At 36.7% G+C, this 26650-nt stretch overlaps 1 protein-coding gene across 1 annotated transcript; it reads left to right on the top strand.

Moving 5' to 3' along the window:
* Positions 1 to 1352: 1352 nt before the first annotated feature.
* COL1A1 (collagen type I alpha 1 chain) lies at positions 1353 to 26187 on the top strand. The gene is made up of 51 exons (XM_053700102.1): positions 1353 to 1550; positions 3605 to 3793; positions 4575 to 4600; positions 4705 to 4740; positions 5687 to 5779; positions 5884 to 5952; positions 6330 to 6374; positions 7077 to 7130; positions 7681 to 7734; positions 8296 to 8349; positions 8641 to 8694; positions 8792 to 8845; positions 8939 to 8983; positions 9392 to 9445; positions 9561 to 9605; positions 9798 to 9851; positions 10364 to 10462; positions 10553 to 10597; positions 10831 to 10929; positions 11198 to 11251; positions 11334 to 11441; positions 12631 to 12684; positions 12774 to 12872; positions 13821 to 13874; positions 13963 to 14061; positions 14276 to 14329; positions 14891 to 14944; positions 15032 to 15085; positions 15187 to 15240; positions 15472 to 15516; positions 15891 to 15989; positions 17217 to 17324; positions 17544 to 17651; positions 18237 to 18290; positions 18382 to 18435; positions 18892 to 18999; positions 19342 to 19395; positions 19554 to 19607; positions 20075 to 20236; positions 20531 to 20638; positions 21009 to 21116; positions 22221 to 22274; positions 22367 to 22474; positions 23003 to 23056; positions 23139 to 23246; positions 23554 to 23607; positions 23822 to 23929; positions 24167 to 24443; positions 24595 to 24785; positions 25087 to 25329; positions 25568 to 26187. The coding sequence occupies exons 1-51, from the start codon at positions 1469 to 1471 to the stop codon at positions 25712 to 25714; spliced, it is 4341 nt and encodes a 1446-aa protein (XP_053556077.1). The 5' UTR covers positions 1353 to 1468; the 3' UTR covers positions 25715 to 26187.
* Positions 26188 to 26650: the final 463 nt, after the last annotated feature.

The following is a 26650-nucleotide window of genomic DNA, read 5'->3' as shown; positions in this document are numbered from 1 at the left end:
ATAGGCCTCTGCTGCTGTAGCCTTGCATGCACAGTAGATTGTAAGCTCTATGGCCTAGCGGTTTCGCCAGTCTTCCTTTGAGCTGCAGATTTAAATTGTCAGTGCTGATTGTTAATTTATTGGAAAGAAACTGTGCAGAACAAAAACATTTTAAACCAGATGTGCAAGAATTTTCCACTGACCAACTATATCCGTACAAATCCACATCATTCCCAAAATTAAAAAGATCTCTGTAGTTAAAATCTTTTTATAAATATCCCAATACCCCCAAAACTCTGTGCTAATTCTATATAATTCTCCTGATTTCAGACTGCCCTTCCCCACCCTATGTATTCTCCCTCTGCTAAACATATATTGTTATGTGTAATTGCTGCCTTCAGAAATCAAATGACATATTTCATATATCACTTCAGTTCCTTCAACGTGGCTTTCTTTAAAGCGAAACAAATGTGAAATTTTGCCAAAAAATACATTTGTGGATAGAGGGGGAGGCATTTCTACTGTCTGTTTTAAAGTTTGATTTATTTATTAGTTTTTACGCTATTTGTTTAAATTAAACTTTTAGTTTATACTTTAGCAACCATAACAATAAAATAAATAATTATTCGATTTATAATATATATTTAGACATCTGTCTTTCTATATATTAGGGGAATCACAAAATCACTTTTATCTGCAATTAAGTATTTTATTATTTATGTAAAAACTTTACAGAGAATAAGGTCCCTAAACATATTTGCACTGGCCATAAATCTTTAATTATTCAATACAAACATCAATTATATCATGCATGTGTACACTTCATCTTTTTTTTCTAATATATATATATAAATATATATATATATATATATATATATATATAACATATATATATATATATATATATATATATATATATATATATATATATAATTAGTAATAATATATATGTAACTTGTATGGTATAAAACATCCATATAAGACAAAATAAAATGAAAACTTATCAAAAGTATTTTTTTAATTATGCATTATTATGAACATATTAACTACTCATCAATGCAGAGAATCCAAAAATCTCTAGTGCTCCTTTTTTTGTTCTGTGGAGTTCAGTTACAATAAAGAATGTCTTTTCTCTGAGGCTTCTAAAGCTGTTCTAAGTGCAAAGTGCTTCTATGCACAGGGAGGGGTTGGCTTTGTTAAAAGTTTTTTTTCTTGTGTTAGGCTGTGTATGACTTTTGGTATTGGTTAAAGGGCTGGACCAGTGTTTTTTTTTCAAGCTAAAAAAAAAGGGGGAGAGAAAGATCAGAGGACCCCACCTCTCTGGAGTAGTGGATGAATATAAAAGGGGATCCCATCCAGCTGAGAAACAGTAGGAAGTTTCTGCTGGGGTCTGCACTGGAACTATACCACTAAAAAACCCAGCCCTGTATGATTGGCATCTGAGAAGACAGAAAGGACCACAGAGAGTCTACATGTCTAATATTTAGACATGTTCAGCTTTGTGGATACACGGACACTGCTCCTTATAGCAGCAACAATCGTATTAGCAAGATGTCAAGGAGAGGAAGATGGTAAGTAGACCACTTTATACATTGCTATTGTCATCGTTGTTTTAATCAGTTTCTAACCACCTGTATTACCCTTTTAAATGGGCTGTAATTAGCAACACTAACTTCACACTTAAGTCTCTAACATAGTATGTATAATCCTAAGTAGTAAAGTCATGTTTAGCCTATTCTGTAGGATAGCACAGTATATGTAGTTGCAATATATCTTGCACACTGTACATTACAATGGTTTTTTTCTTGGTACTAACTGCCATGTAGATATTGCAAATTATTGTTTTTAAAGCAATGGTGTGATAGGATTGCACAAACTATTGGGTATTTGAGCAATATGTAGGTCAGTATTTTTAAGAGGTGATGGGAGCAGGTTGGGGTAAAGGTACTAAATTAAAAGGGGGTGGGAATATTCTACCCCCCCCATCTCCCTTTCCTGTATGATTTCATGTGGGTGTTTTTATTGAAAACATATTATCTCACGATTGTGTTTATTTCATGCGGTTGTAGCCATATGGATTTCATTACAATCTGTTAAAGCCATCAGGTGGGGGATTGGATAATAAAAAATGTTAAGCTGATGATTCATAGGGGAAATGTTTAACAGATTCCAGAATAAAAAAAAAAAGTCTACAAGTCTAGCCATAGCTTCAAGCACTGAAGTCTTGGGATGCTCACTTAGCATACTGGTCCAGACTGGCTACACTGCTGCCTCCCTCTGGTCAAAAGTGTGCTTGCACTTCCAGTGCAAATGGTTTTTTTTAATATGCACATTTCACTTTGTGTGACTGTGCCTGTGTATGTATGCATGTGTGTGCGTGTGTATATATATATATATATATATATATATATATATGTATATATATATATATATATATGTATATATGTATACATACACACACGCACACACACACACACACATGCATACATATACGCGCACACGCACACACACATATATATATATTAGATAATATATATGTGTGTCTCTGTGTATGTATATATATTTTTCTAACAATAAATTGAGCTACCTTATATTGAAAAGTGACATTGCTTAGATCTGAGGTGTGGAACACAAAAACAATAGCTATCTGATTGTATTTTGATGTACGTGTAGGGGAAAAAGAAAAAGCAACAACCCTCCCCTCTGGGTTCCTGTTTCTAATAATTAAGTCTACAAGTTTAGGCTTTGGGTAGGATCAGTGATTTTGCTTGGGGCTATATTCTGTGGCTTGTAGCATTAAAAGTAGTTGTCAGTTATCCTGGAAAAAGCCCTCCTGAGCATTCCATTAGTACCTGAGCGTGTCCCATCCTGCAGACCATAAGCAGCATAGGCAATGAACCCCTCCTTTGCAAGTTTACACCACCAGGCTCTGCTCCCACCCATAACATTCTCACCTTCTCAGATTCCTCCTCCTCCTGCCTAGTCTCTGACCTCAACCCTGCATTATTTCCCCCTTTTGTCCCTCATGTAGCTACAATAATGATGCACTTGGACTTGGAAGAGATTGTAGCCTGGAAAAGTTTGGACACTTCCAAAATATTTAGTTCTTTTTCCCTCCTCCTCCTTCCCTCAGGATTTTGGCAGCTTCAGCCCTTGTCACCGATCCCAGCTGATGGGAACCAGATGATATTTTTTTTTCTTTTGCCTTCATTCTCCCTTAAAAGCAGATGTTGCTGCAAAAGTTTAAAAAAGACCCAGCTGGGGTATGACATCTCTGCTGTGATTTCTTACCCCGTTCCTTTATAGCCTTGCAGATAGCCGATTCATTCACAGTGGGATATTAGCTTTTATGCTATAAAAAGGATTTTTAGAAAATATGTTTTCTTTGGCTGCACATAATATCCTTCAACAATAAACACATTCAGCACTCAAAAAATGTACTTTGATAATATAAATGCATGTGTGTATATGTGAAGCTAAATTCTCTCAAATATGTATTTGCTCATAAATAATTAGAAATCTTTAAGCATATTAATTAAAACAGCTGTGATTGCTATTTTTATTGGGTTTTAAGTGCAAGGCCTCATTAACACTTTTTCCCTTTTTTCCCCCCTTTCTCATACAGTACTTTCTACCCAGTGCGTACAGGGTGGTGTTAAGTATAATGACCGAGATGTTTGGAAACCAGAGCCCTGCCAGATCTGCGTCTGCGACAGCGGAAGCATTCTGTGCGATGATGTGATCTGCGAGGATACAGACTGCCCCAATCCAGAAATCCCATTCAATGAATGCTGCCCAGTGTGCCCAGACTATGGTAAATATAAAAAATAGGCAACCCCTTAAAAGTACTATCAATATTATTAGTGAGTACACTGCTGCCACCATCTGGGGGAAATAATTTCTTTACTTTAATGCAATTATATGCAAACCTAGTAATATATAACATAATGCAATTATATGCAAACCTAGTAATATATAACATAATGCAATCATATGCAAACATAGTAATATATAACATAATGCAATTATATGCAAACCTAGTAATATATAACATAATGCAATTATATGCAAACCTAGTAATATATAACATAATGCAATTATATGCAAACCTAGTAATATATAACATAATGCAATTATATGCAAACCTAGTAATATATAACATAATGCAATTATATGCAAATCTAGTAATATATAACATTATGCAATCATATGCAAACCTAGTAATATATAACAATGCAATCATATGCAAACCTAGTAATATATAACATAATGCAATTATATGCAAAACTAATAATATATAACATAATGCAATCATATGCAAACCTAGTAATATATAAAATAATGCAATCATATGCAAACCTAGTAATATATAACATAATGCAATTATATGCAAACCTAGTAATATATAAAATAATGCAATTATATGCAAAACTAATAATATATAACATAATTCAATTATATGCAAACCTAGTAATATATAACATAATGCAATTATATGCAAAACTAGTAACACATAATATATCATGATATGGTCGCATTTATGTACACGCCAAGTACACATTGATTGTAACCATTGTCTCATTGTCTCCCTGCAGCACCTCAAGAAGTGACTGGAGTTGAGGTAAGCACCATCATAAACATTTCATATGCATAGCAGACATTGTGGCCTGCATTACTACATGTCAATACATGTACTAGGTTCTTAGATTTCATTTTTGTTTACAGGGACCCAAGGGAGATACTGGTCCAAGGGGTGACAGGGTAAGTCTGCCTGATTTGTTCTATCTCACTACAAAAAAGTTGTGTGAAGCAGGAATTGTTCCATCATTTATATCTGACTTGAAGCTTTAGTTAATACCATTTAGTTAAGATGTATGAATTAGGTTTATTGCATATATTAGGTGACATAAGTTAGATTTATCTCTGTAATTTATGAGATATTTATCCAAGTCATCTTGTAGATGGCTTATTTTCCATTTAAAGGGACATGAACTGCAAACATTGTCTTTCATGATTTAGATAGAGAATAGTTTTTAAAAAAGTTTCCAATTTACTTCTATGATCAAATGTGCTTTGTTCTCTTGTTATTCTTTGTTGAAGAGATATCTAGATAGGTAGCGTGCACATGTCTGGAGAACTACATAACAGGAAATAGTGCTGCCATCTAGTGCTCTGGCTAATATATAACATTTTGCATAAATGCTGCCATATAGTGCTTTAGACACATGCACATTCCTAAACTTACTTTCCTGCTTTTCACCAAAGGATAACAAGAAAATGATGACAATTTTATAATAGAAGTAAATATGAAAATTGTTTAAAATTGTAGGTTCTATCTGAATCATGAAATAATTTTTTTTGGTTTTCTGTCACTTTAACTTAGTTATAGAAAACAAATAAAATAGCTACTCATCTGGCAAGTTATACAAACATGGTGCTTTTATAAATCAGAATGTCAGATATGCCATACAATGTATATAGATATGTTCCATACCTTTTGTTTTATGTTACTGTAGTTACTGTATGTGCATTTCCTTTAGAGTTAGTTTGACCTCTAACCTTTTCAACAAACATTTCATGTGTTGTTTACCTTGCTTCAGGGAAGGGTCAGCCTGCCCTTAGACTTGCTTAGATTACATTCTAAAATTTCTAATATATTTATATATACATTCAATTTGGATGTAACCTTAACATTTTTGCTCCTCAGGGACTTACTGGCCCACCTGGCAGAGATGGCATTCCCGGACAGCCTGGTCTTCCTGGCCCCCCTGGCCCCCCTGGCCCACCTGGTCTTGGCGGAGTAAGTGTCCTCTTGTGCCATTTGCTTCTAACGAGGCTTTCTCACTTGTGCGGCATAATGGAAGGCCTAATCCTCACCCAACTAATACTTTCTCTCTTGTGCAGAACTTTGCTCCTCAAATGTCTTATGGTTATGATGAGAAGTCTGCTGGTGTCTCCATGCCCGGCCCTATGGTAAGAACATGAGCTAAAGGTCCTTCATTGTAAACAATAGAACTTGTATTGGTAGTCTATAAACTCAGGGCTGAGTAAAAGTTATATCTAGTTAATTTGCTACATTATCTACTGTTTCTATAAGCTTGTATACTGTGCAATGAATTGTGGATAAGAGAATAGTCTACAAAAATGTGCTCCTATGCTAAAATGTCCATAAAAATACAAATATCTCAACTAATATTAAGAATTGCAGTAAGTGGCATTTAAGAATAATTTTAGGTAGGTTCTGATCACTGATTTTTATTTACTGACTAGCAAATTAAAGAAGAAGAGCATTTCTGGGTAAACTGAATAATCTAAATTTCATCTAATCTGATTCTTCTTTCTTGTTATAGGGCCCAATGGGTCCCCGTGGTCCACCTGGCCCTTCTGGATCATCTGTAAGTTCCTTCTTTCTTATTTCTCAAGATAAGATTAAAAAAAACAATATTGCTTTCCTTTTCTATTCATGTCTCCAACTGTAATGTGATAGGGTATTATGCAGATGTAGTAATGTAGTAAAACATCATGCAGGTGAGGTAAACTGATAACCTACTGATAAAATGTAGAATCCATTTGTTGTATTGTATTAAAGTCACATGAAGTGTGATAATGTATACCAAGTGTGGCAATATTGTAAGTGTGGTGATGTTTTATGTGTATATGGTCATACGACTGGCGTGGCAATTATGCAGATGTGGTTATTTGAGTATGCAGGTTTAGTAATGTGCTAGTGTAACATGCAGGTGTGATAATATGGTAGTTTATTATGCAGGTATGGTAATATGGTAGTGTAATATATAGGTGTTAAAATATGGTTGTGTATTATGCAAGTATAATAACATGGTAAAGTAATATACAAGTGTGATAATATGGTAATGTGTGGTAATATGGTAGTGTATTATGCAGGTGTGGTAATATTGTTGTGTAATATACAGGTGTGGTAATATGGTAGTGTATTATGCAGGTGTGGTAATATTGTAGTGTAATACATAGATGTGATAATATTATAATGTATTATGCAGGTGTGGCAATATTGTAGCGCAGTATGCAGGTGCGGTAATACAGAAGAACTGAACTTCCTTTTCTCTTTGCTACTTTAGGGACCTCAAGGCTTCCAAGGACCCCCTGGTGAACCTGGTGAACCCGGTGCTGCTGTAAGTAGAAATATTGTGTTCAGTTCTACATAGTGCTAAAAGAAAGCCTTGGACCACAGAGCAACATTTGACAAACATGCACACAAGATGAGTCAAACTCATGATGATACAATACACACAATTTGAGTAAAGATCAAGATGACATCAGGCTGTTGCCTCAGCTTCAAATATTAGTCCTATTTGCAATTTCTTTTCTGGCACATCTGTAACCTGGCAACGGTTACTAAGTTATATAAAATCAGGATAACAAATGTGCTGTATTGTCTCACAGACTGACAATATTTAATTTTAATTGGTAGCACCACATTTAAGTTCATAAGCTTCGTCTATGACTTATGCTCCAATCTGTTAGGTCTTGTTTAGAGTGTGTATTTACTTATATCACCCCCATTATTAGTAGTAAAATGGACATGTTATTTAGGCCTTCTGTATTACACCTCAGTATAATATCATGTTTTCTTGTTAATCTATTTAACTGAGTAGGGGTCTACTTAAACTTTTATGAAATTCCTTCTATATAGGAGTATTGAGTTTTGTCCTTTTTTTTCAGGGTGCTATGGGACCCCGTGGCCCTCCAGGACCCTCAGGAAAGAACGGTGATGATGTAAGTAGGAGCCAATCATGTTCAGTGGTTTACCTCCAAATATTAGCTAAGCTAGATATTCATGGTAAACTACTACATATTCCAACTCACTTCCACAATTCAGAATGTATAGCTCAATAAACCATTTAAAAAAAAAAAAAACGATAATGTGATGTTAGCTTGGAATACAATCCTATATTTTTCCATTTTAACATTATTTATCTCTCCATCCTTTTCCAAATTTTATCTAAATCTACTGTATACATTTTTGTAATATTTGTATATAAATGACTTGATTGTCTACTATTTTTTTCAGTTCTCTTAAATTTTCCAAGTAACCTCCATTTCCTTTATTTGCCCTTATATTTAATTTAACAAACATTAACATGCTGAGTCATAGCTCGCTGCATGATGCGTCTTTCTCCATTCCCTGTCTTTTAAAATAATTAAATTAATTTCTTCTATTTAATAAATGTTGGTCCTGGTAACATAGAGGATTCTGGGAGTAGTGAAAGTTGATGATGTTTACTTGCTCTATTAATCAGATCTATATTCTGAATTATTTATTTTTTCTTTCAAAAGGGTGAAGCTGGCAAACCAGGCCGCCCCGGTGAGCGTGGACCCCCTGGACCTCAGGTAAGACTATTAAACTAAGGTATATTGCAAGATATATACATTCTGTATTAAGTTGGCTGTACATAATGGAGTTATGAATAGACTCATTATTATGTGAACTGTGCTACATACTTAGAAAGCAAAATGTTGCTGATAACCACAGCTTTAGCATTACATTTACATTAGCCATTTAGGTCACTGATGCATTAGGCTCTGTACAATAATTAAAGTTTATTTGATTACCCAGCATAGTGATCTTAATTGAATATTTGTTGTTCCTTATTTTATTGAATACCTTTCTTATATTTTTAGGGTGCCCGTGGTCTTCCAGGAACTGCTGGTCTTCCAGGCATGAAGGGACACAGAGTGAGTTCCACAGCAGTAATCTCAGCCTTATTGGTGGTCAGACTTCCAATATAATTGCACAGTGAACTCACCTTCTACTGCTCTTTCCTCCCCCTAGGGTTTCAACGGTTTGGATGGTGCTAAGGGTGACACTGGCCCTGCTGGCCCTAAGGTAAGTCCTAACTATAGAAGAAGTGGAGTTAACCTTGTATTCTTTGGGACCTTAGACATGTTGTTGACCTTCTTTAATTTCTCCCTCTTATAGGGTGAACCTGGTGCTCCTGGTGAGAATGGCGCTCCTGGACAAGTGGTGAGTTTAGTGTATAAATTACTTTAATTGCTTAAAAGGCTAGTGGATACAGATGTGCAGGTGAACAGTGGCAAACTTTGGTGCATATAATGGGTGATACTAACTGCAGTTGTTTATATGCATTGAAATTGTGCGGTTTAATGTAATTACCAGAGTGACAATAGATACAGTAAGCTGTGTGCCTAATAAGGAATCAGTTTAAGTAAGGGTGTGCATGGTTGGAAGTTAAAATATACTATACTAGTATACACTAGTATAAAACAGAGAACCAATAAAACGATAATAGTGTGATCCATATACCATATGTAATCATAGCAAGCAAGGGATAAAAGCTAGTGAGTGATATGTACATATGGAAAACTATCATATATCAAGTGTTCAATTTTTATTTTCATTTTATTTTCTTAGGGTCCACGTGGTCTTTCTGGTGAGAGAGGTCGTCCTGGCCCCCCTGGCCCTGCTGTAAGTAGACCCCTAAAGTTATACTTAGAGACATCTGATCCAGCTCTAAGGACATTTTGTCTTAGCAGATATCCACCATTTGTTAATTAATAATTTTCTTCCCTCTCTTCTTTAGGGTGCTCGTGGTAATGATGGTTCTCCTGGCGCTGCTGGTCCCCCTGTAAGTATACATCATTTTTAATCACATTGGTATATAGGGGGTAATTTAATCAATTGTTAGATTAAATACATATATGTTAGCCTTCTACGAAGTAAAAAAAGTTCTCATTCATAGTTAATACTCCATATTTGTTGACTTTATTTAATATATTCTTGATATTTATGGACTTCTCTTTTTCCCCTCTTTCTATAGGGTTCCACTGGTCCCACTGGCCCCCCTGGCTTCCCTGGTGGTGTTGGCCCCAAGGTGAGACACTTAAACAATTTTAGATACCTCCTTCTAGTGTAGGAAGCCAACAAGATAACAGATGACAATGGACCAGGGTCTGTGGCTCTCTATTAATGATGCAGACACATATGTCAATCTGCTTAATTAACTGGGAAGTAATAATCCAGTGCTACAATAATGCTACACATTGTTTGTTACTAAAAATGTCATCCTCATCTGTGTGACACATCAAGGTGTCCCAGCATTCTGAATAAAAATCACTTTTCTATTTTGAGCAAGTTGGAGCCACTGAAAATCTGGGAGCCACTACCTCTAAGAAAGATTTATTTAAAAATAGTGAACTACAACTTTTGCAAAGCAGTCTAAAGTAGCATACATCAGTTATTACAAATCTGTCTTGCTTATCATTTCACAATATCAGTGATTAAATATTGTATCATTTTATGAAATATAGTATTTTTCATTATTAGATGGTAGAACCAATGAGTCCTCCATTTTCTTTTAACCATGGCACTTCTGTTCTACTATAGGGTGATGCTGGTCCCCAAGGATCTCGCGGTTCTGATGGTCCCCAAGGTGCTCGTGGTGAACCTGGTGCTCCTGGACAAGCTGGCCCTGCTGGTCCTTCTGTAAGTGTCATTGATAACCACATTCTTGTCTCTTGCATATGTATCATCATATGCTAGACATCATTATTGAATTCTTCTTTTGCATTACAGGGAAATCCTGGTACTGATGGTCAACCTGGTGGCAAGGGTGCAACTGTAAGTATCTCTCAGATTAGAATTTATTTTTATAATAAAATGTAAACTAGCACTTTTTTCCTTTTTATTTTCCACACTGTAGTTGTTTCCACCTTTAGCTGGTACTATCATTTTGCTATCCCAACCTCCTCCACTAGATGTCCCATTTAGCTTTTCTGTATTTAAAATGTCCTACCCTACTCTTCAAAGTAAATCCTTCTTGCCTACACAGCTTTCTACTTTATCTCTTGTAGGGTTCTCCTGGTATTGCTGGCGCTCCTGGATTCCCTGGTGCCCGTGGCGCTCCCGGACCTCAAGGTGCTGGTGGTCCTCCTGGTCCCAAGGGTAACAATGTGAGTGTTTTAGTGAAATCATTTACAGTTCAAAATAGTAACCAATACTGTGCATAAGTTTCCACCATTATGATGATTGTAGAAGATAATTCATCTTGTAAAGTTTGAAGTGGATGAATACTTAAACTTGCATGAACACACCTAAATATAGTTGTGTTTAATGTGGTAGTACACAAATGTGTACCATTAGTAGACATATAGCCACTATTGAAGTTGAAGTAGTATGAGTGTCACAAAAGTTGACATTATGTTTTGCCTTCCTGTTTAGGGTGAACCCGGTGCTCAAGGAAACAAGGGTGAGCCTGGTGCCAAGGGAGAACCTGTAAGTATGCAATATATATTCCTGTTTAGTTGTACAAACTCTCTACTTTCTCCTTATTTCTTACAATATTTTTCATCTTTAGGGCCCAGGTGGTGTTCAAGGCCCCCCAGGCCCCCCTGGTGAAGAAGGCAAGAGAGGATCTCGTGGAGAACCTGGCCCATCTGGACCACCTGGACCCGCTGGTGAACGTGTAAGTGACCTAAAAACTTCCTTTAAAAAATTATATATATGGCCTACTGTATTTGGTCATCTTTCATGTTTTTAAAAGAAACTCAAGTCCTGGCCATTTTTAGCACTTATGTCTAATTAGCTAAACATCACATTCTACCATGTTCTGCTATCACAACCTTTTTATCTAGAAACAAATTTTCCACCTGAAGGCCTTAATATTTTAATTATATTATATGGATATTTGCATCTCTATACTTCTATATAAACCACCATAGTTTTCAATTCCCTATTAAAGATTTAGGCCATGCATTAGGCACTGTGAGATAGAAAGTTCTGGTCAGACATACACCCTAGTGGCTTCATCAAACTATTTTTTTGGTCTGTCTTACTCCAGTATGACATGGAATTCCATTGTTTTGTCAAAACCCTCTAGCAACTAGTCATTTTAGATGTTAATATTTCTCTGTTTAACCTTATAGCTAAATTTTGACCAATGTGCTTTTAATGTATGTAGACAAAATAAATAATTATAAAACATTTAAGGATTGATCACAATTGTATCAAATTATCTTCTACAAATATCCCCATAGACTTTAATTGTGATTTGTTGATAATCATTAGATAAGTTTATCTAATAGATTTTAATTGACTCCTTAATAATTTAAAAGGATGCAATTTTAGAAGCATTACAGCCTACATGCACGGATATTCCACCTAAAAGAATAAAAACTAAGCTTTTATCAATATATCAGAAGTACCTTAAATAACTATAAACTCCAAACAGAAAGCAGTGAGTCATATTGTTTGCTGGGTTTCTCTGCCCTAAAATGTTCTCGACATACACTTAACAGCTGATAAAATGCTTGCCCCTTTCTTTCACCATCACCCTTAAAGGACCAATAAATACAGTAGATTTGAATAACTGACAAATACACAATAAAAAAGACAATGCAATAGAACTTTCTTTGGATTTGAAATGAGCCTTAAAATATTTTCTGGCAAATTTCAAAGTTAATCTATTCCCTCTTCTGCATCATGTGACAGCTATCAGCCAATCAAAAATGGATGTATATTTGAAAGTTTGTTTTTTGTTGTTGTTTTTTTAAATTGCATGCTTTATCAGAATCATGAAACTTTAATTTTGAATTTAGTGGCCCTTTAAATATTCTCACACTTTATAACACCTTGCTTGATCTTTTTTTGTATAGGGATCTCCTGGCAGCCGTGGTTTCCCTGGCTCTGATGGTGCATCTGGACCCAAGGTAAGAATTATGCCCTCCAATATAATAGAAGGGCATGACTGACTGAGGTGAACTGATATAAAACTAGATTTGTTTCTGCCCCAAACAAGGGTCCCCCTGGAGAACGCGGTCCCGTTGGCCCTGCTGGTCCCAAAGGATCTGCTGGTGAATCTGGCCGCCCTGGTGAGCCTGGACTTCCTGGTGCTAAGGTAAGAGGTAGCTTTTTATTGGGAAAAAAGTTACAAGGGGTTTGGATCATAACAGAAGTATTGAGTAACAAAAAATGGTAAATGCTAGACAAGTAAATAATTAATGGCAGTAAATATCATTAGAAGTGATTAAAAGATGTAATGGTGGAAATTCCTATATTTCTTTAGATACCCTGATCATCTTCAATTAAATATTAACTTGGCATCTAAGTAAACAAAATAGGATGACTTTTAGTCCATTTCTGTTGCCATAAATTGACAACTATATTGTAATGCTTGGAGATTATCTCATTTATCTTGCTTTTTAATCTATTTTGCTGGGATGCTGACTGACTGCATAGTCCTCTTTGCTGGACTGATGTCTTCTTAGCTTTTACTTCTTGCCAGGTTGCTGACCAGATATCAAGTGTTTTCTGCTTAGATGTTATCTAGTCCTGCATATTATTATGTAATCCACCCTAGTGAGTTGATGAATGGCTTGTTAGTTAACTTTCCAGAAAGGTAACTGATTGTCTAGCTTAACTTACTGATATGGCGACTAGCTCTCTAGTCTGCATTATTGGAATGCTGACTGTTTATCTAGTCCACCTTGCTGGGATGCTAACTGATTATCTAGTCCACCATGCTAGGATGCTAAGTGGTTATCTAGCACACCAGAATGCAGTTATATCTAGTTATATAGTCAACCCTATTAGGATTTGGACTGATTATCTAGTTCACCATTCTGGGATGCTTATTGGTTATATAGTCAATCTTATTAGGATTTGAATTGATTACCTAGCAAACCTTGTTTAGAAGCTGACCGGAAATCTAGCCCACAATAATTATCTAGATTTTCTTGCTGATTGTTTCTCTAGGAGATTAATTATTATGTGTCTTGTTTATTTTTATGGAATGGTGGCAAGTCTGCATAGTAAACTTTGCTTATTCTATTCTCTTTTTTTCTAGGGTCTGACTGGTAGCCCAGGTAGCCCTGGTTCCGATGGCAAGACTGGCCCTGCTGTAAGTTGCCTTCAATATGCTTTACTTACACTTGTCTTTCCATCTATGTGGTTTAATAAATGGTCTGACAATTTTTTTCACCACATAGGGTGCTCCTGGTCAAGATGGTCGCCCTGGACCCCCTGGCCCACCTGGTGCCAGAGGCCAATCTGGTGTCATGGGATTCCCTGGTCCTAAAGGAGCTGCTGTAAGTACCAACAATTTGTAGATTTATTTATAGGAAGTTAATATTAAACCAGCTAATGCTTTGATTAGTTTTCTGCTGTATATAAAGTTATTAATTAATTGTGTTAATACAAGTATATTCCTAAATTAGAATACTGCTACCTCTCTTCTAATTACCATTGGCCACTCTATGGCATGGCTTACCTTTGTATCACATCTCCCTGTTCCTTCCACAGGGTGAACCCGGAAAGCCTGGTGAGAGAGGAGTTGCTGGTCCCCCTGGTGCTACTGTGAGTATTATGAACAATAGGCTATTCTCTATCATCCTAGCAACTAGGGGATGTCAGACAAGTTTATCTGGAGCTTATACATGGTCGAGTGTAATACTGTACTATAGTATAGCACTATACTACCAATATGTATTTACTAATAAATAGGACGAGTTAAAAGAGAAACTGCTATGAGGGTAAGGTGTAATATACATTTTTGGTGGGTAAGTGGTGTTAAAATTTAGGTAACTATTTTTGTGTAATATTACATACAGGCCCATCAAATGTCTGGAGTGAGTCTTACTCATTTCAAGATACAAACTCACTGGAAAATAGTCATATTCATTAGAAGGAAATCTCAATTATTGTAAAAGCTCACTTTTTGCATCTTGATTCACTCAATGAAAAAGAAACTTATTTTTTTTAAAAGGAAATCTCCCCCTTTTTATTATACTGAAATGCAATTGCCACTTATGGGTAGGCAGTTTAAACCATTTAACAAGAAAACCATATTCAGATTTCCCAGAGTTGCCATATCCTGTACATCCCTTTAACGCCTTCTGTCTTTCTTTTACCTATCAGGGACTTCCTGGTAAAGATGGTGAAGCTGGTGCTCAAGGTCCTCCTGGCCCCGCTGTAAGTATTAATATCCTAATTTAGTGACAATTACTTGATTTTTATGTATGGATTAGTTTGGTGACTGATCCCCTTGTTGTCCGTTAGGGTCCTGCTGGTGAGAGAGGTGAACAAGGTCCCGGTGGTCCCCCTGGATTCCAGGTTAGTAGATGCTGACTGATGGATCATATGTTGCCATATAGCAATGCACCTGTATCTGACTACAATGTATAAATCATATAACATCAACTGTTCTTTTACAGGGTCTTCCCGGTCCCCCAGGTCCCGCTGGTGAGAGTGGAAAGCCCGGTGAACAGGTAAGAGGAATAGCAATGACAGCAGAAAGAATAGGGCAAAAATCTTTTATTGGTGGTTGGGATTAAATAGTAATATTAAGCATATATCTTTAGACACATATAAAAGAATAATCATCACAGCATGGTCCTTTCCAGTTTGCACTATTGAAGCCTACTCTGACTGCTTGCTATCAAAGCTAGCACTTGTTCGTTCAGTTGTGTTGATGCTGACAGTGACTTTTCTTGTTACAGGGTGTTCCTGGTGATGTTGGACCCCCTGGCCCATCTGGTGGAAGAGTAAGTAACTGATACCACATATATATATATAGCATAATATATATATATTCTAAACAAACAAGTAGCCATGTGCAATTTGTGCTGTTTAGCTTATAATATGTATGGATAGTATGCGAGGATGCCATGGTATCATCTTTCAGTCTAATGGCCTCATCTAAGTAAAATATTGCCCATACACTATAGATGCTCTTTTTAAAGGACCTCATGTACCTTTAATATAAAATTCTTAAAAGGTATATTTAAAACCTGCATAAACTTTCTAACTTATCCTCTAATATAGGGCATCTGCTTTATACTCACCTCTTTCTAGTCCTTTGACCTAGTTTTCCTTATTATTATGTCTTATCCATTATACCTTTTTTCTCCACTTATAGGGTGAGAGAGGTTTCCCTGGTGAACGCGGTGCCCAAGGTCCTCCTGGCCCACAGGGACCTCGCGGTTCTAATGGTGCTCCTGGTAACGATGGTGCTAAGGTGAGTTCAAGATGAGAATCAGGTACTTCAATAGGTTAAATATAATTGGGGTGTCATAAAACTGTATTATTGTTTGGTGCCCAGTTAAATCTGTTCATTTTACAGACCTTAATCTGTACAGAGGCCTAAATCTAAATCAAACCATTTATACTCTTTAAGATGTAATGGTTACAAAGCTGTTTAAAGCATTTTATAGTTAGCTCCTATGCACAGATTTATAAAAAGATGCTACAAATGATAATCTGTAATTTATCTCATATTCATACGAACAGTTATAAATATGAATTAGGCCTTAGCATCTATGATTTGTATTAACATTTATAGTCACATAATAAACTGTCATATAAGGCTTTGTAGCATACGAAAACTATGATTCATTAAAACAGATTGTCCTAGATTTTATCACCATTTAAAGGACCAATAAATACACCAGAGTTACATAATCAGCCAGTGCACAATAAAAAGACAATGCCATAGCACTTAGTCTAACTTTTAATTGAGTAGCAGATTTTCTTTCCGACAAATTTCACATTTCCAAAATGTATAGGCTGTGAACTCTTGCGCATGCTCAATATTACCTGGTGCTTCAGAAAGTGTGAATATCAAAAGACTGAACATGATTTGATAATAAAAGTACATTGGAAAGTCTCTTAAAACTGCATGATTTGTCTGAATAATGAAAGCTTAATTTTGCCTTTGGTATCACTTTATGCAGAATTTTATATTCATAGCGTCTAGAGAACCAATTGAATCTGAGACCTCCTATTAGTAATGCAACTTTACAATCTACTTTTATAATTAAATTTGCTTTGTTTTCTTGGTATTCTTTGTTGAAAGCTAAACCTAGGTAGGCTCATATGCTTATTCCTAAGCCCTTGAAGGCCGCCTCTTATCTCAGTGCATATGACAGTTTTTCACAGCTAGACAGTGCTAGTTCATGTGTTCCATATAGATAACATTGTGCTTACTCCCGTGGAGTTACTTATGAGACAGCACTGATTGGCTAACATGCAAGTCTGTCAAAGAACTGAAATAAGGGGGCAGTCTGCAGAGGCTTAGATACAAGGTAATCACAGAGTTAAAAAGTATATTAATTTAACAGTGTTGTTTATGCAAAATGGGAATGGGTAATAAAGGGATTATCTATCTTTTTAAACAATAAAAACTCTGGGGTAGACTAGGAAAATTTGCAGTCTGTCTAATTTTACTTTTATTTCCCTATTTTAGGGTGAAGCTGGTGCTCCCGGGTCTCCTGGTGGCCAAGGACCTCCCGGCCTGCAGGGAATGCCAGGTGAACGTGGCGCTGCTGGTCTTCCTGGTGCAAAGGGTGACAGAGTAAGTGCCAATTTGTGCTCCTTGCAGAGTCAGTGCCAAGGTATATTCCATATCTGTACTTTACATGTCATACCTATGACACTATCAGCCATTAGCTTACTCTAGTGTTACGTTTTTCATCATTCATTTTTATTTTATATTGAGGTCATTTCCTTTTTTTCTTTCTTTGTTTTGGGATCACATCTGAGTAACCCATGTCTCAACTTTTCTTTTACCAAGGGTGACCAAGGACCTAAGGGAAGTGATGGTGCTCCTGGCAAAGATGGTGTAAGAGGTCTGACTGGCCCTATTGGTCCTCCTGGCCCATCTGGCTCTCCTGGTGACAAGGTAAGAACTAGGACTAATGCTCTTCCAACTTAGATCTTACGCATTAACAAACAACTTTTTGAGAGAATAGGCCATACAGTACCTGCATTATTCAGTTCAGATCACAAGCTTGCAGTACCTCAGCATCACTAGCTCCAACTTCAAAGACCAGGCTCTAGACTGTTCAGTAATTTTACCTCATAACCATACTTTTAGCCTTTAGCATTATAATCACAAATACTTTTCATAATCAAAAAAGGCACTTCAGTCCAAAAATATTGCAGCATTAGAACATATTCTAAGCAGTAGCAGACCTACTCAACAGAGGTAACCCAGTAGTATGCAATAATATACATGCTACAGTTTATTAAATTACTATAATTCCTTTACATGGGTCTCATATTAATTAAATAATTGTATTCACTTGTGCTTCAGAGGTCAGACTTTGGCCTCATTTGGTGTACAGCCTAACAAATCTGCCATCTCAAAAACAGCTACTGAACTAATTTTCACTTATAGTCCAATCTCACAAACTCTAACCTCCTGACTGGCTTTGTTTCAGCCTTAACTTACATAATGCATATACTATGCTCTCTTTCTTTACAGGGTGAAGCTGGCCCCTCCGGCCCTGCTGGTCCAACTGGCGCTCGTGGTGCTCCCGTAAGTGATCAGAATACATTTACCCTCTTCAAATTTTCTGTCCCTATCAAAAGCTGATAATTTAAAATCATTTTTATTTTTTCTCTCATAGGGCGAGCGTGGTGAACCTGGTCCCCCTGGTCCTGCTGGATTTGCTGGTCCCCCTGTAAGTATTCATATATATGTTGTTATCTCTTAGACCTTAATTGTTATTCACAGAAATTTAGAATAATTTTAAAAGCATAACATAACTATAATCATTATCCCATCTGAAGAGTTTAACTTACTTTGCATCCACCTTAAAGTTCTAGTACTTTGTTAAAATATTTTAGAATTTATGCTTAATAAATAGATATCATGCTGTGTCTTAGCAAGTAAGATACACATTTGTAATGCCCTCTTCTATAGAACAACTTTTAAAGCAGATGGACAAAGCCAAGGCAAATATTAACACCACTAGAGGGATCTGTTGCACTACTAGAGGGATCTGGTGCACTACTAGAGGAATCTGGTGCACTAGAGGGATCTGGTGCACTACTAGAGGGATCTGAACATTATCAAATGAACAGTGTAAATCTGGTTATTCTTGAGCTCACATGCCCTTCAATCTCTCTTCATTTAGGGTACTGATGGTCAACCTGGTGCCAAGGGTGAACCAGGTGATGCTGGTCAAAAAGGTGATGCTGGTCCTCCTGGCCCTTCTGGACCCACTGGTGCTCCTGGCCCTGCTGTAAGTGTTACCGTTACTGTTATGCATTCTTATTTATTTAATATAGGCATATATATAAGTGCATTGGAACCCTTTTACAGTCAAGTAGCTGGATTATTTATGCAATATTCATAATTAATAAAGTGTTTAACTGTGTATGTATTGTAAATATATTTCACATTCCAATGTTTTTCACATAGGGGAATATTTTCTAAGTATTTTAAATAGCAATTCCTATATGTATCTGTGTATATTTATACTGATAAATAGTGCTCCACTCATAATCTAGCCCTTAATGTGTTATTTTGGGGTGCTAATTTTTATAATAACCAATTTTCCATTATTATTATTATCCATTTTTAGGGCTCTCTTGGTGCTCCTGGACCTAAAGGTGCTCGTGGCCCTGCTGGACCCCCTGTAAGTATGAACTTCCTCTGTATTGCTTCATGGTCATTGCACTAGAAACTGTCCATAAGTGATGCAGTCAGATTAACCAATGAGTAGCTAGTTTTAACAAAACATTATGACTGTGGCAAAGCACAAGTTATAAATGATCTTGATCACTTTTTTTGTAGGGTGCAACTGGTTTCCCTGGAGCTGCTGGAAGAGTTGGACCCCCTGGCCCCTCTGTAAGTATATCTTAAACTCACTTATCAAATGCTGACATGTAAAATATCTGTTTAATTCACTCATATACAATTAATATTAGATGTATATAACATATATTTATACAGTTTAAGTCTTTCTAAACAAGAAGTGAGAACTGTTCAACTGGAAATGTACTTAGCTGTAATATCTTGTCCTATATGGTTATGCTTACACAGAATGCATCCTCTTTTATCCCACCTATGCACTTTAACATGGGCAACTTTCCAGTAGCATATCAACCTAATCTCATACAAAACTGGATTTTTAAAAGAAACCCAAAAACATATGTTTTGACCTTTATGGATCTTTCCCAGTGAAGCTTATTTATTTATTTTACTTAGTAGAACTAGCACACATATATGCAATTCCCCATATATAATATCATCTCAAAGCAAATCAACTCTTCTGTATCTAGTTTCTCAAAGCATCCCCTCTTCTTTCTAATTAGGGCAATGCTGGACCCCCTGGCCCCGGTGGACCATCTGGAAAGGAAGGACAAAAGGGACCTCGTGGTGAGACTGGCCCAGCTGGTCGCCCTGGTGAGCCTGGTGCTTCTGGACCTCCAGGACCTTCTGGAGAGAAAGGTTCTCCTGGTGGTGATGGTCCTCCTGTAAGTACTTCTTCAAATTCTAATCCAACATTACTTATAAGAGCCATATAACCAGATGCCTAGAATCTTTATACTGATAATATTGGTCTCAAGCAGGCAAACACATTTGTGCTCAACAAGACAGATAGCAAGACAGTTTGTTTTAGCTTTTTTTAAAAAATTTTTTTATCTTTGATTATAAATATATGTTAATTTGAAATCTGTTTTACCTGGAGTACTAATTCCAAATATTTTAGCTAGATGCTATTCCTTTATACAGATATCCAATTATAATTGTTTTTTCCCCTGGAACAGGGTCCTCCCGGTACTCCCGGACCTCAAGGTATTGCTGGACAGCGTGGTGTGGTTGGTCTTCCAGGACAGAGAGGAGAAAGAGGATTCCCAGGTCTTCCCGGACCAACTGTGAGTAATAATCACTTGAAATATGCCCTAAGCCCCTCAGGACATAAAACAACACAGTTTACAGTTAAAATACAATCACTTACATAAGTAAGATGACACATTAATGAAGGCCTTAATAAAAAAAAATGAATTTATTTTTCAAATATCAGAGCATGGCAATATTAATAATCTCATCTAGTAAAACTAATGCTTTGATCATCTTTTATAAAAATAATATAAAAGTAGCCCATCTAGGGTTGTTACATCACATTTATATTCCACAGCACTAAAATGAATGAACATTCACCTATATTACACAATGCCACATAGATCCTTTACAGGACTCTTCCCCTTTCCTCACTAGTAAAGAGTATATTCCTTTATTTTTTAGGGTGAGCCTGGCAAACAAGGTCCTTCCGGTCCCAGTGGTGAACGTGGTCCCCCTGGTCCTTCTGGCCCACCAGGCTTAGGTGGACCCCCTGGAGAAGCTGGTCGTGAGGTAGGTGACCCAAGTAATAGACCTGAGTAATGTAACCAGGTGCACAAAGGAGAATGTTTAGGTGACACAATGAATAACCTGCAGGAAGGAGAATAGAGAGGTCTCTAACCCAGATTTGTATGGCCATATCCCCAGAAAGTAGAGAGTCATTTGTGAAGATCAAATCCCTATATAAGGACTTCACTTGAAAAGGGGAAAAACCAAAACTGCCTTTCTTTAAGGCCACAATACTTTGCATGCATCTATTTTAGTTAAAATTATTTAAAATGCCATTATTATGTCTGCATGATATAATTGTTTCACCTTAAATTGCTTTTCCAGATGTGATTATGTTCTGTAGGCCATAATTTTGAAGCACCTAGCATAATATACTAGTTCCACAATATTAGTTTCCATTAAATGGGCTTATGACTACCGGTACTGGCGATGACTAATTAAAGTTCACTTAGTCTGCCAAACTAGCATTTCCAAAATCTTGCAAATGTAGTCCTCCCAAAAATCTAAAGTAAAAAAGTTACCCTAATATTCCCTGAATGATGCAAGCTCTTCATATAGATGTAAGATGTATAGGGTAATGGGGCTCTGGGGAAAGAGAGTTCTTGCAAGGAATGGCTAGGCTTAACATATAGGCATCCAGCACTGGTAAAAGCTCTTATTTACAATACAAATACAGGTCAAATTGCAATGTACTTAGTAACTTGTTAAAAAAACAGATACTAGTTAAACTGCACTAAGTTTGTCTGGTGCTAAATCCGTTTTAGGCAAAATACCTAAGATGTATACAGTACTCAATAAAATGAGAATTTAGTTCTTATTTTGCTTTGAATGAAATTTTTTAATGTTTTTTTTATAATATCTTAGGTAGTTAATTACAATTAAATCCCCAACCTATAAAACAAAATACAAGATAATGCATTAATTTCCTAATAATTGCAAACGAGTATTCACACCTTTGAACTCAGAAATGAAGTGAATGTATTTATACAAGAAATTTTACAGACCTGAGAAGTCTCCAAAAAGCAGTTTTAAACCAAACTTTAATACATCTAGTATTAATTATAAAATCCTTTATTATGTTACTAATACTGACCCATCTCTGTTCAGGGTTCTCCTGGCTCTGAAGGTGCTCCCGGTCGTGATGGTGGTGCTGGACCCAAGGTATGTACCAACAGACTTTACTTAAGCTTATAGTGTATCTCGGTATGCTGCATTGCAAGCCATCTCATCCAATCCATTGTTTTCTTTTATAGGGTGATCGTGGTGAGAGTGGACCTGCTGGTCCTCCTGGCGCTCCTGGTGCCCCTGGTGCTCCTGGCCCAGTTGGCCCTGCTGGAAAGAATGGAGATCGTGGTGAAACTGTAAGTATACCATTCTCTTTAGAGATGAACGGATGAATTTTACTTGCCTGGCACATTGTATCTTGACATTTGCAATCCAAGTTGAGGGTTTAGAAAACAATAAATTAAGTTTAATTAATTACTAGCAGGTTTATCATTACTGTTAAGAAATATATAGTGATTAGGTTAACCAGAAACCATAATTGTTGAGATATATAACCATTAGACTTGTTATAAGGCTTGTCATCTTTGGACCTTTCTATTTGAAAAGAATTCCATTAAAACCCAGGTAGCTTTTTGTCTGCATTTTTTTTGTTTGGTTTTTCATTCTGCTTTTTTTTAAGTAGAATGTTATAGTAAACCCTGGTATTAGCCTTTAACATGAAAGAACTTAATCCATAATATAATCCCACAGTACTGTTTACTTTCAGTAGTTTTTGTAAACTCTTTATGAGGATCAGGTGTGAAAAAACCTAATTAGGTATTATTGTCACTATCAAGTCAAATATTGTAATTGTATCTTTGACATATCTTTTTTCTTTCTCTCAGGGTCCCTCTGGTCCTGCTGGTCCCTCTGGTCCTGCTGGTGCTCGCGGTCCTTCTGTAAGTACCTTTTATACATTTTGGGATATCAGTTGCCCTCTCTATTTTATTCTCTTGCTAGACACAATATCTCTTTTAATAGGGACCTCAAGGCCCACGTGGTGACAAGGGTGAAGCTGGAGAACAGGGTGAGAGAGGCATGAAGGGACACAGAGGATTTAACGGACTTCCCGGACCACCTGGTACCCCTGTAAGTACTACAGAACAGTTAAGAAAGAAAGAAATATAGGCCATTGAAACATCTCCCCATTTTTTTTATATTTTATTGAATCTTTAAATCTAAATATATATAAATAAATATATATATATATATATATATATATATATATATATATATATATGTATATATATATAATCATCCCATCCTTTAACAGTTTTCCTATCCCATTATCTTTCAACTGTGAGTACAGTGTATATTTCAGTAGTCACCTGTTTTGAATCTGATGTTATGTTATACAGTCACCTTTACCTAATTGTAAAATCCTTGCTTATTACAGGGTCATTCTGGTGAACAAGGTCCATCTGGTGCTTCTGGCCCTGCTGGTCCAAGAGTAAGTATCACTTTGCACCTTAATGCACATTAGTATATATACATTATTACCCATTGACACCATGATCTTACACTTTAACCAGTTCTCTAGGCACAGATTTCCAATGCATTGCAACCTGTCCATTCATCAAAAGACCAATTTTGATAATGCAGCAAATCTAATTGCTAATAACATTTCGATATTGAAAACTCATTCTGTGATTTCCTCATCATAGGGTCCTCCTGGATCTTCTGGCTCTCCTGGTAAAGATGGTTCCAATGGCCTCCCTGGTCCAGTTGGTCCTCCTGGTCCACGTGGTCGTACTGGTGATGTTGGACCTGCTGTAAGTATCACCAGTCTTTGTCAAAATGCCTAACTTCTATCTCTCATTACTTATTGCAGTGACTCTTTATTATAGACAATTTATTTCTAACTTCTCTGAAGTGTTTTCCTCCTTCCTAATCGCCCACTGTGTTTAAATAGACTCTACACAACAGTTTTTCATTTCATTTAATTCTCTTTGTAGTTGTCAGTCTTGTCTTGATATATATTTAATTACCTTTCTTTGTCAATTTTTTAGGGTCCCCCTGGTCCTCCTGGTCCTCCAGGTCCTCCTGGCCCTCCAAGTGGTGGATTTGACTTCAGCTTCATGCCCCAGCCTCCTCAGGAGAAATCTGATGGCCGTTTCTACCGTGCTGATGATGCCAATGTAATGCGTGACCGTGACATTGAAGTAGATACTACACTCAAGAGCCTGAGCAAACAGATTGAGAACATCCAGAGTCCTGAAGGCACCAGAAAGAACCCAGCCCGCACCTGCCGTGACCTGAAGATGTGCCACTCTGACTGGAAGAGCGGTAAGAATGGTGTTTAAGCTATGGCAGAGAAGAACCATTTTACTCTAGTACCTATATGTTCATTATTTTATCCCTCAAAGTTGTGTTTTTATCCTCCCTACTTTTGTATTGTTTCCCATTTTATTTACATTCTTCTTCAACATTACACTAGGTGAATACTGGATTGATCCCAACCAAGGCTGCAACCTCGATGCCATCAAAGTCTATTGTAACATGGAGACTGGACAGACCTGTGTCAACCCCACTCAGAGCAGCATTCCACAGAAGAACTGGTACAGCAGCAAGAACCCACGCGAGAAGAAACATGTCTGGTTTGGCGAGGCAATGAGCGATGGATTCCAGGTTAGGGCAGGTTATATTTGGACTATTACATATAGTATATATTGATTAAGATGGAAGTACTGTTCGTACCTCTTGATGCCATACAAAAATATAATATTTGTGAACAGATACCACAGAAACATTTTTCAACACTAATGACACAAAACTAAACATTTTACTTAGCTTTTAATGCTTAAAAAAATAATCACATACAATTATACCCTGCTGATCAATTTTGAGAAATTAGCTAGTACTGTGTGAAAGAGGAATCATCAATAGAAGAATTTGATTCATACAAGTGACTATATTCTCTTTTCAACAGTTCGAATATGGAAGTGAGGGATCTGACCCAGCTGATGTTGCTATCCAACTCACCTTCCTCCGTCTCATGGCCACTGAAGCCTCTCAGAGCATCACCTACCACTGCAAGAACAGCGTTGCTTACATGGATCAGGCTACTGGCAACTTGAAGAAGGCCCTGCTCCTGCAAGGATCAAATGAGATTGAAATTAGAGCTGAGGGCAACAGCCGATTCACCTATGGTGTCACTGAAGATGGCTGCACGGTAAGTGTCACATCAAATTGGGTACCTTTCTACTAAATATTGCATTTAGAGGGATTAAGACAAATTTAAAAATAAATTGATTATGTAGTTTAACAGGGGAAACTTTTGAAAGCTGTGTAAAAATTAAAGGCATTTTGTTGTAAATGAACTGCTTTGTCCATAGTTGAGCCACCAGTTTTGACAGCACACAGTTATGGTGTTATGATTTGGTCATTCAATGTCTGTTTTACTTTCACAGCAACATACAGGAGAATGGGGCAAGACTGTCATTGAATACAAGACAACGAAAACATCACGCTTACCCATCACTGACGTGGCACCCATGGATATTGGAGCCGCAGACCAGGAATTCGGAATTGACATCGGCCCAGTCTGCTTCGTATAAAACAAACAAAACACAAATACCAGGACAGGAGACTATCTCATGTGGACTTGAAATTGTTGTTCTTCTCATCTCTAAAACTCTTTTTGTTTCCGCAAGCATTACACGAAAATACAAACCGATAGTCATGCTTTGAAGAACATCTCTCAAAGGACAGACCACGCCTGTGTGTGTGTATTTTGTGTTCACGGGAGGAAGATTCCCTTCTGTCCCACCTACAGTGCCCATGTATATATGAATTGGCCATCCAAGGACCTTATAGAAGAAACATCTGAGAGAAAAAAAAGAACAGGAAAGTCCTTAAATTTCAGCTATCCCTAGATCTGAAATGACAGTGCGGGATGAATAAACTTAAAGTTTCCCGAGTAGAAGAGGAGTAAACCAAATCATTTCATGTAATGCACCTTTTTTAAACATTTTTTGTTTTCATTTGTTCAGGTGGCAAAAAAATAAATATGAAAAAAATTTAAATTGAAGGTGTGTGGAGAGTGTTTTGGAACCATGAAATAGTTGGGTTTGTCCTCTGGGTTTGAGTGTCTTCTGATGTCTTTTCCATTCATTTGTGAAGTCTATCTTTCATGTTGATCCTTTTCATACTGAGAGTCTTCTACTTTATTGAGTCGGAAATTCTTGTAAAAAGGATGACATCATCTATTTTATTAGTGGTGCAGTGTAGAGATTTCTTGTTTTTTTGGAGGCTACCTCACTGTCTTTCCCATTACATTGGTGCTAACGTCTCGCTGCTTCTTCATATTATTTCCTTCAAGATACCTTCAAACAACGGTGCTAAACTCAACATTAGAAGGGATTTCCTAACCTTGTATATTCCTTAAACACTTGAGGATTTTTAGGTGCTATTTTTAGATTTTGCTCTCCTCCCTACTTTCTTTCCCGTGAACACAGGATGATAACATCCTGTCTGTGTTTGTTCCATTCTCA

Source organism: Bombina bombina, chromosome 1 (genome assembly GCF_027579735.1).
Source record: "Bombina bombina isolate aBomBom1 chromosome 1, aBomBom1.pri, whole genome shotgun sequence".
Lineage (NCBI taxonomy): Eukaryota > Metazoa > Chordata > Amphibia > Anura > Bombinatoridae > Bombina > Bombina bombina.
This window is presented reverse-complemented; position numbering and strand designations above follow the sequence as displayed.

Coding starts and splice junctions, on each gene's coding strand:
- COL1A1 (XM_053700102.1), top strand. CDS start 1,469: ATGTTCAGCTTTGTGGATACACGGACACTGCTCCTTATAGCAGCAACA. Junction 9,606..9,797: donor CTGGCGCTGCTGGTCCCCCT/GTAAGTATACAT, acceptor CTCTTTCTATAG/GGTTCCACTGGTCCCACTGG. Junction 19,000..19,341: donor CTGGTGCTCCTGGCCCTGCT/GTAAGTGTTACC, acceptor ATCCATTTTTAG/GGCTCTCTTGGTGCTCCTGG.